We start from the raw sequence: 14,121 nt of genomic DNA, 5'->3' as shown, positions 1-14,121 counted from the left end.
TCCCAAGTGTTTGGATTAAAGGTGTGTGCCACCATGCCTGGCCTGGACACTGCTTCTGGAATACCTGTGTCCATCGCTCTTGTGGTGTTGCACCTGAGCGGCAGAGACCGTGCGAGGCAGGCCCCTGCCACTGTAGAAGATGCTCCCCTTCTGTGCCGTGACATTGCTGGTTCTTCTTGGCCCACTGGTGTTCTTCCACAAACGCTCATTGCAGGGTAAACCTCCGAGCTAAGAGGGACAGTCCGCCTATGCAGCCTTCCTGTGTTTTCCTGGAGCCACCTTAGTGGTCCTAAGACAGCATTCCCAGGGGCAGAGGACACATGTGTGGGTCCCCACCAAATATCGTGACATCTGTCTACGATGGCTACTCTGCCTTCCTGTCCTTCATACAAGCCTTATTTTTTTTTTTTTTGCAAAGCTATACAACACACTCACCAGTAAGATTACTGTTCTCTGACAATTATGAAAGTGTGATGTGATGTGTGTGAGACAGAAGGAGATGTGTGCACCATCACGTATGTGCTGTACATTTGTATATACATGTACATGAGTGCAGGGACCAGTGGGCAGCCTTGCGTGCCATCCTCGGCAGTGCTGGCCACCTCCTTTGAGACAAGGTCTCTCGTTGGCCCCTAGCTTATCAGTTAGGCTAACTGGCTGGCTAGCAAACTCCAGGATCTCCCAGCCTTGGCCTCGGCCTCATGCTGCCTGGATCACAGGATCACACCACCACACCTGACAGTTCATACTGACGCTGTCATCAGCTTCCGGTCCTTATGCTCACAGGCAAATGTTTCGCAGGCCAAGCAATCCCTGCAGACTTAAAAGCAGCTACAGGAGTTGCTGACCCCTTCACGCTGATACTCCCGTGAGCCTGTGTGTTTCAGCAGCTGTGGATTGTACATCCTTGCGCAGAGCAGAGTCACAACCCACATGTGGCCCCTTCTGAGAGGACCTCACAGGACCAAGCCAGGTCCTGCCTGGCCTCTGTGTGCTTTCGCCAGATCGTTCAGCAGCTGTGCAACAAAGCGGAGGTGCTGAAGCCCCGGGGACCCCCGTTGTGAGTGTGCCCCTGCACCATGCATCTGGGACAGGCCCCACAAGTTGTTCCTCACCCTGCCGCCAGTGTCCTGTCTTCAGCTCCTGCAAGAACACTTTGCCCCGAGCCCTCTTTGTACCTCGTTTGTGGGGGTAGCCAGCTGATCTCACAGAACCCTGTGCATTTCTTCATGAAGACCCCTGTACCCTCCTCAGGAAGAGGTGTAAATGCTACAACCTGAAAGAGGGCAAATGACTCCACTGAGCGTGCAGTCAGCCAGAGCAAATCGAGAGCAGACCCCAATACACTGTCCCTGGCACTTCACCACTGGCTCCCAGGAATGCAGCAATGGAACCCGATGGCTCAAACAGCAGAGGCTGTCAACCTCACAGTTCCGGTGGCTGATAGCCCAAGGCCAGGGTGGCACCAGAGCTGTCTCTGACTGCCAAGAGCCACCTTTATGTCCTTTGGAATTGTTCCTGTGGTGATCTCCGTCCAATCCCCACCCCAACCCTGCACACCTGCTTAATAGGACACTGGTCCTGTTGGATCAGGTCCACCCTGATGACTTCAATGTAACATCATTATTTCACCAAGAAGGTTAGTGCTTGGGGGAGAGTGGGCAGGACCATATCATGCCCTTCTGGGGAGGACACATTTCTGCTCTTAGCATTGGAAGCCTCTTGGAAAGCTTGGTGTCTGGGAAGGCCTTGAGGAACGCAGTGGATGCCTCTGAGGTTGGCTTCCTGTGTTCTGCTCAGGCCCATCATGCTAAGGGGTTAAACTTGCACACCAACATTGGCAGCAGAATTGGCATGCAGGTAAAGTCCCTTAGGTGTGGTGCTATGTGTTCTGCATTCTCCTGTTCACTGGCCCAACCAGCTGCTGTCTTGCATTTTGTGAGATCTGCAGGGTTGCTTGTAAAACAGCCTTAATAAATAAGCTCTGGGGCTGAAGAAACAGCTTGCAGGCAAGAGCATGGCTGCTTTTACAGAGCACTTGGGTTCAGTTCCCAGCGCCCTCTACTGGCCTCCACAGGTACCAGGCACTTTATGGAGCACATACATACAAGCAAGCACTCTCACATAGATATAAAAAAAAAAAAAACCAAGATATTTACACAGTAACACACAATAAATAAATATTTCTTTAAAAAGAGGAAATGAACCCCAAGACCAAGACTCAAGGCTACTGTATCACAGTCCAATACCACCTCTGTGAGGCTTCTGGAGTTCACGGAAGCCAAGGGAGGCCAAGTCCAGGCCCCTCGGTCCATTTGGCAGCACAGCAGAGAGCATCAGCTCTAAGCCCTTCGAGTGGTGCGACCGTCTTGGCCTGTAGGAGGGTTTTCTGAAAAAGGGTACCTGTGGTATGTAATCTTAGTCACCACTCTGACTGGATTTAAAATCACCATGGACACACGTCTAGGCTATCCCTAAGGTGTTTCCACAAAGGTTTAACTAACGAGGAGACAGCCCACCCTGACGGTGTCAGTTTCTCTCACAGCCTGGGCACCCCAACGCCATCACTAGGACCACATGAGCTGAGCCGGTGTCCGTCCCTGCTTCCTGGCCTTGGACCCACCAGTCGCCTCGCATCTTGCCACCACACCATCCCCAATGTGATGGGCTGCACCCTCAGACTGTGACAAGAAAGGCCTTCTTTACGCCACTTTTGCCAGATGCTTCCTCACAACAGTGAGCAAAGTAAACAAAGTAAACAGAAAAGTCACCGAGAAAGCAGGAACACTGCTATGACAGGCTTTGGGAACAGTTGGCCAGAGGAGTGAGCCTTCAGAGCAAAGCAGAGCTTAACAGGTAGCTCTGGTGGGAGTTTGGAAGACCGGAGTGATGAGAGCAATGGAGGGTGGGGCCAGCTAGGACTCATGTCAAGAACTGAGACATTAACATCACAGTTTGGTGACAAATCTGTCTGCAGTCTCCCCATATCCTGAGAACCTGAGTGTGGCTGATATATGAACTAAGTTGTTTGAGGGAGTCTCAGGACAGGACAGAACTCGGACCATGGCATAGCTACTGCTCACTGCAATTCATTGCTATAGCTCACTGTGAGAGAGAGAGAGACAGAGACAGAGGCAGGGAGGAGGGAGAGAAACATAGAGACACAGAGACACGGAGAGACAGAGAGAGCAGAAAAACGAAACAATGTACCATTTGGCAGGAAAACAAATGAGTTTAAAGTTGTTAACAAGGTAGCTGAGAAAACAACTGAAAATGTTAGATTTAGTGCCAGAGAAACCTTGTACTCTATATTGGAGTCATAGAAAATGTACCCTGAGGAGAAGACCCCACCCACCAAAGGCTCTATTTAGTGAAAATGCAAATTCACTGGACAAGAAAGCCTGAACTGCGAAGACCAGCAGAGGGACTTTCTGTTCTAAAGGACCTAAGGCAGTGCTTGCCCAGGCTCCATGCAAGAGAACCCTGGAACTGTGGTCCACGGGGCATAACTACATCCCAGACCAGCACTGCCATCCACACGACACTGTGCGCAGGCACAAAAGATGCAGGAACTGAAGGGTCGTGGAAGGTCATAACAAGAAAGTTCCTCTATAGAAGGAGCCCTGAGAGGTCATTGCAGGAAGCTGGGAAGATGAAGTCTAAGCTATATTGTTGAAAATACCAGAAGGATAGACTAGCCTCTGAGAAAGGCTGAAGGCACAGAGAGAGGCCACCCCAGCAGAGACGCAAATTGGCGTCATGGAACTGTCAGAGCTCAGCTGATTCCATCACAACCCACAGACTCCAGACACAGGACTGCAGGATTCGGTGTTTTCTCTGTTGGGTTTCAGCTTTGCTTTGCTCCGCTCTTTCCTTGCTTTCATGTCATTCCTGCCTTTCGGAACAGGAATGCTTGTTGTGTGTGTTGTGTGCTCTTATACATTGGAAGTGTGGGACTTTGATCTTGCAGGGGATTCTAGTTGAAAATGGGGTCTCAGGAGAAACTGTGGGCATTAAGCTTCTGAACGAACGGGGTGGAGACTGTGAAACTGAAGGGCTTTTAAAATGGGACTGACTGTATTTTGCATCAAGAGATGAACACGAGACTTAGAGGACAAGGACAGCCTGCCACAATTCAAAATGGCATACTTGAGTGTCAAGTGGATATGCAGTTGAGTTGTGAATCTTGTACTTTTAAGATTTATTTCTTTTTTATAATGTGTGTATGGGTGTTTTGCCTGGATGTGTGTCTGGGCATCATGTACATGTCTGGTCCCTCAAAAGCCAGAAAAGGGCATAAGAGCTTCTGGAACTGGATCTACAGGCAGCTGTAGCCAACATGTGGGTGCTGAGAGTCAAACCCCAGTCCTGTGGAAGAGCAACCAGCGCTCTTAACCACTGGGCCGTCTCTCCAGACCCTGCAAGTATTAATCTTAATTATCAACGTGGCTAGATTTTTAATCACTATGGAAACACACACTTCTGGATGTATCTGAGAGTATTTCCAAAAATCCTTAACTGGGGGCTGGGGAAATGGCTCAGGGGTTAAGAACATTTGTAGAGAACCCAGGTTCGGTTCTCAGCATTCATATGGTGGCTCACAATCACCTAAAACTCCATCTCCAGAAGATCTCATGCTGTTTCTGCCCTCCACCAGGCAAGCCTATGGTGCATACATATATACAGATACACACACACACACACACACACACATATCAATATATACACATACATGTAAGTATCACATACATGAAACCACATACTTAAGTTTAAAAAAGAATTTGACTGTAACTAATGAGGGAAGATTCACCTCAAATGTGGATGGCACCATCCTGTGGGCTGGTGCCCTCAATAAAAGGATAAAGAGACTAGAGCATCAGCATTCCCCATCTGTATGTACAACCTATGTACATTGTGCATAATGTGCATATATATGTGTACACACACACACACACACACACACACACACACACACACACGCTGTATACACAGTGTACTGGGTACCACGTCTCCCCAGACAGGATGAGCAATACCTTCAAATTTCTCCTTAAGTTGCCACATCTGGCACTTCCTCAAAGCATCACGAAACGCATGTCATGTTATTACTTTCTGTTCCTAGACCTTCAGAAACATCCATCTGGCTTCCCAGAGCACTGGGGCAGATTCATGTAACAACGTGTTCTCTTGCCTAACCACAGGAGGTCTGAAAGGGTCCTCTCTGAATATTTGTGATCCCTCAGTGGGAATGTGGGGAAAGAGCTGAGGGCAGTAGGTGAGATCCGGTCGCATAATCGCTGTTTACTGACTGTCAGTGGGCCTGCGGAAGCAGGGGAGGGTGCTGTGGCCATGAAGACCATTCGCTGGATGGAGCTGATGGAGGGAGGAGCAGAGTGAGTGACACAGTGACAGGATGTAGAGGGAGGAGCAAGTGGAGAAAAGAGAAACACAAGGAGACCCTCGACTTGGAGGAAGGCACAAACAGGAAGATGGAGGTGACTGGTTGCGCATCTCGGCTTGTTTGGGCCACATGAGCAGCCATACCAGGAACTTATTCCTGAACCCCTCACTGTGTTGTCATAATAGGTGTCATGATCACAACAATCCTATAATTAGATATTAAACACTATATTTTGAAAGAGAAGCCCAATTCTCTGAAACACTGCTTAATTTATCCAAACACTCCAGGCTAACAAATGGCAGTGCTTAGACTTGAAACTGTCCTCTCCTGAGACTGGCCAAGAACCCTGTTCCATCTTCCCAAGCCTCAGCTTCTTCAGCATGAACTAAGCTCTATTTAATATGTGCTCAGGTCTCCGGGTGATCAGAGATGTCATATGTAACACGGTGGACTCTTGTAGGACTTCAGAATGTTCCTGAGCTAGGAACCAGTGTGTGACAGGTACGGGGGTCAGAAGGTGACGGTGTGTGGCGGGAGCAATCAGCAATGCTCTCCAGGTGTGTTTATTGCCTCCCAGACTGTGGATCTCATCAGAAAGAAAATGTCCCAACAACTATAGGCCCCCGGCTCCTGAGTCGCCAGACTACCTTTTGGAAAACATACCACTTGTTAACTGAAATGCCTCAAAGCTGTCATCGGCTCTTGGCTGTTGTGCCCAGTCATCCTGCCACATGTGTGTTGCCCTGAGGACAGGAGGCAACAGCTTCCATAAGGCAGAGATAGCGGTGGGCCATGTGTTTGCTCATAGCCACCCTGAAGCTTGCAGGTGGCCAGACCTGTGTAGACTGGTCTCCTAGGCCCCTGCCTCCCTTAGCCTCCTGAGGGTCAGGCAGGCACGCCAGACCGCACGGTTCAGGGAGCCTGTCTTTGACAGCATTCCTCTTGCTGGCTCCTTCAGCACTGCTTTAAAAACATGGACAGGGAGAGAAAACCACAAATTAGACTTGCTGCTGACTTCTCACGGTGCACGCCTCTGCCCTGGCAAAGCCAATATACTCCTGAGGCCGGGTAGGCCTCTCCTTGAGGTGAAGTTCTTACAAAGGTGAGGGAAGAAGGCGCAGCTGCCGCTGAGACCCACGGCCCCTCGGCGGAGCTGGCCGGCAGCAGCAGGTAGCAGCCATGAGAGCGTCTCTTCATCTTCACACTCAAGGCTCCGTCTTTCTCCTAGCAAACCTCCGGATTTAGGGGACATTGTCGTAGCTTTCTGATAAGGAAGCCCAGCTGTGGCCATCTGCTGAGCGCAGGCACAGCTACCCTGTCTGCCGTTCTGGGCCACACTGTTCCTCTGAGGGAAGCCGTGGTTGCTCTCAGCTCTCCCCAGCCTAGCACAGTGTTCCACTCGGAACATCCACTTCCTGAGTACACAGTGCCGGGCCAGCACAGCACGAGGTTCATCTTTCTTTTCCCTGTCCTTCCCTCACCACCCCTGCTGCTTCTAACTGTCGCAGGAGGCGCTGAGTGCCAGCAGCACAGATGTAAGGCCGGCGCATGGGGAGTACTCACGGTGAGCCAGGCTCCCGGTGCCATCCGGAACACTCTGTGGGCAGCCGGGAACACGCCTCAATCACGGTGGGACAGAGCTGACCTAACAGGCCACCACACCAACCGGAAGGTAGCGAACATCTTTTTATTCTTCTAGTATGTATGAAAATATAGAATACTGGAGAAATTGAGACTATTTCTTAACAGGTGTTTATGATAAGTTGGAGTCAGGAGAGGGAGGTGCGCTTCAGCGCCAGTTTGTATTTAGAAGTACCGTTCTGCAGGAAGGCACCGTCGAGTCCATGGGATTATTTTTTTTTTTTTTATCATCCACGCTTTTGCTAAAACCTGCAGGAATGCCTTGCCATCCGCTCTCTTCTGCAGCCCTGAGCAGGCACCTGGCTGGGTGGATGCTCCACACTGAATCCTGCCTCTTCTGGGGACACTGCCCTCACACCCTCAGGCTGCTGGCCTGCACCCGTCTGCTGCCCCGGGTAGATCATCTCCTCCAGGTCGACCTCCCCAGCCCTTGAACACGGAGGTGGTGGTTTTAAATTTCACGCATGTCTGTGTGTGAGGGGATGCGCAAGTGCAGATTCCCTCAGCGGCTGGAAGTGAGAGCATCAGGTTCCCGGGGCCTGGAATTACGGGCCACCACGGGCCAGCAGTGTGGATGCTCGGGTCCAGCTCAGGTTGTCTGCAAGAGCAGACGCACAGTCAGGCTCCTGTGCCATCTCTCCAGCGCCTGCTGTAGCTCTGTTGTTCTGTTTGTTGTCGTCTCTAATTATGGCTGGGGATGTCAGCTCAGCTCACAGAATGCTTGCCTCACGTGTATGCGGCCATGGGTTCCACAGATACCTGTGCTCACACGAGCACCCGTACAAAGACCCACGGAATTAAAACTACTTGGTGACTGAGGGCTAAGCTGGCTCTGGGTTAAATGCTCGCTGTGCAAGCCTGAGAACATGACTCAGTCCTCAGCCCCAACCGTGTTAAAGGTGGAAGGAGAGAGCCAAGTGCACAACATTCCCGCTCTGCGCATGCTTCACGCAAAGGTATCCACACACACAGACGTGTGCGCAGAAACCGTTTTTAAGGCACACGCGGACACAGGCAGACACGATTTTTAAGGAAAATCTTCAAGATTGATGGAATCGTTGGAGAGCTAGACATGGTGTGCACGCCTTTAGTGCCCACACTTGTGAGGCAAAGCAGGCGGGTCTCTGTGAGTGGGAGGCTAGCCTGGTCTACAGAGCGAGTCCAGGACAGCCAGAGCCGCACACTGAGGCCCTTTCTCAGAATGAAATTACAGAAACCTAAGTGAAAAAAACAAGTTCCCAAGCATTGGTGCAACTGGGCAGCTCCCGTACCCAAGAGCCGCCTTCCGCAGGATGGGGCCTACCTGAGGAAGGCTTTGGGCCTCCAAGTCCAGTCGGCTGTCTCCCCAAGAGCAAAGCCTTCCCTGCGGGGAGAGCACTGGTTGGGACTGGCGGAGGCTGCTGAGCTTGCCCCTGGAGGAGGAACCGGGCCCACACAGGGGCTGGCACTCTCGGGCAGCACACAGCCTTCCTCTGTGCCCGCATACACACCCTGTGCCAAGGGCACAGAGGATCCCCGCAGGCAGGGCGGTTTGTTCTGTGTCTAGGTGGACTCCGCACTTCCGGCACATCCCTATTCTGACAGTGGACGTGTTTCCACATTTTCTTTGGCCCTTACTTTCGAGACTAACTTGTAACGACGGTGAGGTTTAGCGATTTATCAGCAACTCTTCCATTTCGGCTGTTGGCCTTCCTGTTAGTGTTCACGCGTGTGTTTGTTTGCTGTAGGCTGGCAGAGGTGTCTGTCACTGAAAGGCCGGTGCTTGGTCAATGCTGCACAGAAGATAAACATGGCGTCTGGGCTCCGTATGGGAAAACTGCAAAGGAGTCTGAATTCTGCCAAATGAGAGGTCCTGGGCCTTTGCACATGCACCCTGCATATGCCCTTATACAAGAGATTCCTACACAGGGTAGGGGGAAGGCCCACACTGTAAGGGGTACACCAGAGCTGAGAAGGGCCGGTGGGAGCCTCGAGGCCGCCTGGGCAGTGATTAGCTTCCTGCAGCTGGAGGGCTGGACAGGAGTTTAACCCCCACTCTCGGCTTGCTTGCAGATGACCACTCTAGGATCCTGCTGAAGTCTGAGAATAGCCACAGCAGTTCAGACTACATCAACGCCAGCCCCATCGTAAGTACAAGGTCCCTGGGAGGGGACACGGGGCTGTTCCCCGGGTTCTGGGTCAGTCTGGCTTGCCGACTAGTGAAGCACTTGGCCTCAGTCTCTGTGTCTACACTGTCAGGGTTGGCCTGCAGGGCCCATGCAGATCGGGTACTGGGCAGTTTCCTGACATGGACTGTGGCTCGGAATGATTCCTGTTCTGTGTCACACGGGGTTCAGAACTCCCGATCCAGGTATCACATGTCACTGAGGCAGGATGGAACAGTGTCCTCTCCTTAGGCTTCTGCATTGTCCAGGGTCCCTTTCATACAGAGCGAATAATGAATGGGTGTGGCTGTATCGTTAGGCCTGGGATACTGGAGGAGCAGAGAGGCAGCAAATTTGCATGTCCAGTGGCATGGCAGCTTCACCCACACCATGAGGAGAGGCCCCCAAATTCGATGGCTCCTCCCCGCTCCTAATGACACTGTGCTCCCCTAGTGGCACATCTTTAGGCACAGGATGGATGTTCTTGTCTCTGGCCTCTGATGTGGAAGCTAAGCAATAACCGAGGAGAAAGGGAAAACAGTAGTGGAGGCGCCAGAAGGTGGGGTGTCAGCGGGAGCTGAGCTGGCTTCCACAGTGGAGCCGGGATGAGGTGGGTGGAAGAGACGAAGGCACGCAGAGCCACGGACCATGGTTAGAGGCATACTCGCCGAAGCTCAAGGCTTTGTCATGTGGATCCAGAACAGAAGCAGTGTTTACCACATCGGGAGCTTCCTCAGTTGGACTCGGGAAAGTATCAGGAATCTCACTTCAGCTCTGAAGCTTGCAGTCACCAAATAGGGCCTGCAGCACACAGCGTTTTCTGACAAGATGCCCGCAGCACGGAGGAGTAAAGAGCATGGGTTATCTCCACATCATAACCTTGGAGCATCACACCCTAGGCCCTTTCCAGGCCTCCAACAAGAGGCCTCCTCTGAGAGCATGTCCAGCGCGTTGTGGGGAGGGCTGCTGACAGACTCCAGCCTGCGTGGCCCATCCCACTTCCTGACCCCTCACAGCCCACACAGTGAGCACAAGTATCTGAGGGCTGTGAACTGAATAAAGGCCGGGAGCCTTGTCGTTACACCTGTGCTACTACCCCAGCAGGAGTGGACTCTGAAATGGGGGCTCATCTGCTTCAGCGCTTCTCAGCTGGAGGTGCTCACTAGTCTTTCTGTGCAGGACTGCCTCGGGCTTCGGCCTGAGCCTTGCTCCCTGACTCCTGAGCTGAGTGTGACTTCTGGTTTGTAGATGCTCGGATCTACGGGGTGGTGATGGAAGGCCGACAGGAGACAGCCGCTCGAAACCAGCCGAAGCAGGTTTCGTCCTGCCCCATCGCTACTTCCTGAAAAGAATGGCTGGGAAAGCCAGGAGGGAAGCGGCGGCCATTTTCAAGTCTGAACATCAAGAGCACGTGCCGCAGAGTGTCAGTGTGTGGCAGGCCGGGGTTCAGGCTGAAGCCCCGCCTCAGTGTGGGTGGTGTGTCTCCACAGCGGCACGACCCCGGCCCACTGATCCCCAGGAGTGGTGGCGAGGGACTCCACGGGGTCTTTCGGGGGTGACCTCCCAGCTCGCTGCCCACAGCTTCAGCTCAGAAGGGGAGGCGGAAAGGCAATGTTCTGGTAACCTTCCTCTTCCCTTTGCTTCAGCGTAAACTCCTTCTTCTCCCTAAATTTGGATTGAGACAGAAGAAACTGATGGTGCGTTTTCTCTGAGATAACGGGAGGAACCCTGACAGTGACCTTCGTGGCAGCCATGACCGAGCAGCTTCCAGCCGCACTGCAGCCGCCCGGCTGTACCACACAAGACTATGATAACTAGGCCTGTGCCTGCTCCTCGTTAAATCTCAGGGAAGTCTCCTGGCGGTAAACAAGGAGCAACCCTTGCCTTTAATCGGGGTCATGAGAGTAAATGGGGATCCTGCCATCCCAAGTGCTGCTTGTGAGAGAGCGGTGGGGAGAGAGAGAGAGAGCATTGGCTCTCCAAGCACTGGGCTGAGCTGCTCGGGAGACCTCCAGTCGAGGGGTGGACACCCATGTGGCTGTGGTGCAGAGAAGTGCTCAATGTATTACCAGAACCAGCCCAAGACTCCCAGCAGCACCAAGAAACAAGCTCAGCCTTTCCTCCTACTGTGTCAGCAACAGGAGGAAAAGGAATGTTTTCGTTCGAATGAGTTTAACTAATTTAAGTCAGGACAGGATGGATCCCAGAAAAGCTGGGCAGATGTTCTAAGAAATTGGCCAAGTGTGGGGACAATTGGGTTTCTCAGAAAATATTCAGCCAAACAGGCCTGCTTATGAGTTTGGTGTACATCAGTGTTAAATGAGTTTGCACTTGGAGTAAGAAAGTGCCTTGAACAGTGCTGCTTGGTTTCAAGGCGCAAGTACCCAGGACGGGTGAACACTTGGATCAGGACAAGCCTCGTCATGTTGGCCTTTAAGAAAGCATGCTGGCCGTGCAAGTCAGCACAGGCCTTTAATCCAGTCCCAGCAGCTGAAGGCAGAGACAGGCAGATCACTGCTTTCCTGGCTCTACACAAAGAGTTCCAACACAGCCAGGGCTGCACAGAAAAACCCTGCCTTGAAAAGCCAAGCAGGAAAAAAGAATTCTGGGAAACTTGCCTCTCATCAGGGCTGTAAGGCAACGGGGGCCTCCGAGTACACATGCCCTGTACACTTCCAACGCCCAGGACCCTGCACCCTCTCCAGGGCCGGCTAGGTCTTCCCAAGACAGTCTAGAGCAGACACTTCCTCACTAGGGCAGCAGTGCTCCTCCTCCTCCCTCTCCCTCCTCCTGCCGCCCTCCTCCAAAGCTCTCCCAGGCCTCTGACTCTGAATGCTGGATGCTCTATTATTTTATTAATTAATTCAAGTTACATCTTGGTCATAGGCTCCTCCCTTCGTCTCCCCCAGTCCCACCCTCCCTCCTGCATCCCCTCTCCCCCATTCCTCAGAATAGGGGAGCCCTCATACGCAGACCCCCCAGCTCATCTATTCACATGAGGACTGAGTTCATCTTCCTCCCCTGTGACCTTGTTGGGAAGTCCTATCAGAGGGGAGTGATCAAAAAGCAGGCAACACAGTTCGTGTCAGAGATAACCCCCATTCCCCTAACTTGTGGCCCACAAGAGGCCTAAGATGCCCATTGGACATATCTTCTTGGGGTCTGTGCACTGGAGTATGTCTATCTTGTGCTATATGACTTAAATCCACTTAGAAGTGAGTATATACCATGTGTATCTCTGGGTCTGTGTTGCCTCACTCAGGATAATGTTTTATAATTCCATCCATTTGCCTGAAAGTTTCATGATTTCATTGTATTCTATTGTGTAAATGTGCCACAATTTCTTTATCCACTCTCCAGTTGAGGGACAACTGGATTGTGTCCAGTTTCTGGCTGTTGTTAATAAAGCTGCTATGAACATGCTGAGCAAATGTCCTTGTGGTGTGGTAGCGCACCTTTTGGGTATATGCTCAGGAGTGGGACCTCTTGAAACTGAAAAGCTTCTGTAAAGCAAAGGACACTGTCATCAGAACAAAACGACAGCCTACAGACTGGGATCTTCACCAACCCTCTATCTGACAGAGAGCTAATATCCAAAATATATCAAGAACTCAAGAAATTAGACACCAACATCCCAAATAATCCAATTAAAAATGGGTACAGAGCTAAACAGAGAATTCTCTGTAGAGGAATATCGATGGCAGAGAAACACTTAAAGAATGCTCAAAGTCTTTAGTCATCAGAGAAAGGCAAATCAAAACAACCCTGAGATTTCACCTTACGCCCATCAGAATGGCTAAGATCATAAAACTCAAATGACAAAACGTGCTGGAGAGGTTGTGGAGAAAGGGGAACCTTTCTCCACTGCTGGTGGGAATGTAAAGTTGTACAACCACTCTGGAAATCAATCTGGCGCTTTCTCAGACAATTAGGAATAGTGCTTCCTCAAGATCCAGCTGTACCACTCCTGGGTGCTCTATTTTTAAATTCTGCTTTGTTTGGAACATGGCTGAGGGTTTTAGTGCCAGTGAAGCTGGTCACTCACAGATCTAACAGTTGTCATCCGTGTTTACCAGCAAGACACTGGCTTCTTCAAGTCCTGAGTGTGGAAATGTGTGAACTGCTATGCCATGCTGTGAAACTCAACCCAGAGCAGGCGGTGTTCAGCACAGGCGATCGGCCTTCCCTTACACTCGCAGACTGAGGTCCTTCAGCCTTCTGACTTGGCTTCTGTGAAGTCGCTGGAATGAATGTCCTTGGAGTGTCTGCGTGCTGGTCTCCCTGAGCAGCTGGATCCAGGAGGAAGCCCCGAGTGGGCACAGGGCTGATGGCACTGCTGCCTGGCCAGTGTCTTAGCTCACCAGTGGAAGCGAGGGGCACACTCAGAGAGCGGCAGAGCGAAAGCTCCACGGGACGTGTAGGTGTGTCCTGCAGCTTCCTGTGTGGCCCCTCAGAGAGCGACATACTCCTTGGCATGCTGCAGGCCTCACTGGTGCCCACGGAGTTTCCGTTGACAATGTGACAGAAGTCAGTGTCCAGCACAGCCCCTCCCTGAGTGTTGCCTCACAGGGTCAGACCCAGAGACCTCAGGAGTTTGTGTGTGGAGCCACGATACTGCTCATGGGAAAGCAATGTGGAGGAAAGAGGGAGACAGCCTCGGAGGTTAGAGGGTGTTGGAGTGGACGCCACGGTCATTACCCACCACGGCAGGCCTGTCACCTAAGTGTCCTAGGTAGGACAGTCCCATAGTGACTGCCTATGTGACTCCACATAGACTCCACACATGGCTGCCCTGCCCTGGACACTCAGATGTGCTAACACTTCTGTCTGTCTGAGTGAATTTTGGCCTCACTTCTATTCAAAGGTGGGAGGGCTTCCTGCTGCCTCACAAGTGTGTGTGTGTGTGTGTGTGTGTGTGTGTGTGTGTGTGTGTGTGTG

The 14,121-nt window shown here is 51.8% G+C and overlaps 1 protein-coding gene across 2 annotated transcripts in view; it reads left to right on the top strand.

Annotated features, from left to right (window-relative positions):
* The window catches only part of Ptprn2 (protein tyrosine phosphatase receptor type N2), a 695,487-nt gene that overhangs the window by 638,615 nt on the left and 42,751 nt on the right, over positions 1–14,121 (top strand). For both annotated transcript variants that reach the window (XM_055607544.1, XM_055607543.1), the window contains one exon: positions 9,092–9,165. In XM_055607544.1, coding sequence (XP_055463519.1) covers positions 9,092–9,165 — 74 coding nt within the window. The remainder of the gene's footprint in view (positions 1–9,091; positions 9,166–14,121) is intronic.

This window comes from Psammomys obesus, unplaced genomic scaffold (genome assembly GCF_907164565.1).
Source record: "Psammomys obesus unplaced genomic scaffold, mPsaObe1.curated_primary_1811, whole genome shotgun sequence".
NCBI lineage: Eukaryota > Metazoa > Chordata > Mammalia > Rodentia > Muridae > Psammomys > Psammomys obesus.
This window is presented reverse-complemented; position numbering and strand designations above follow the sequence as displayed.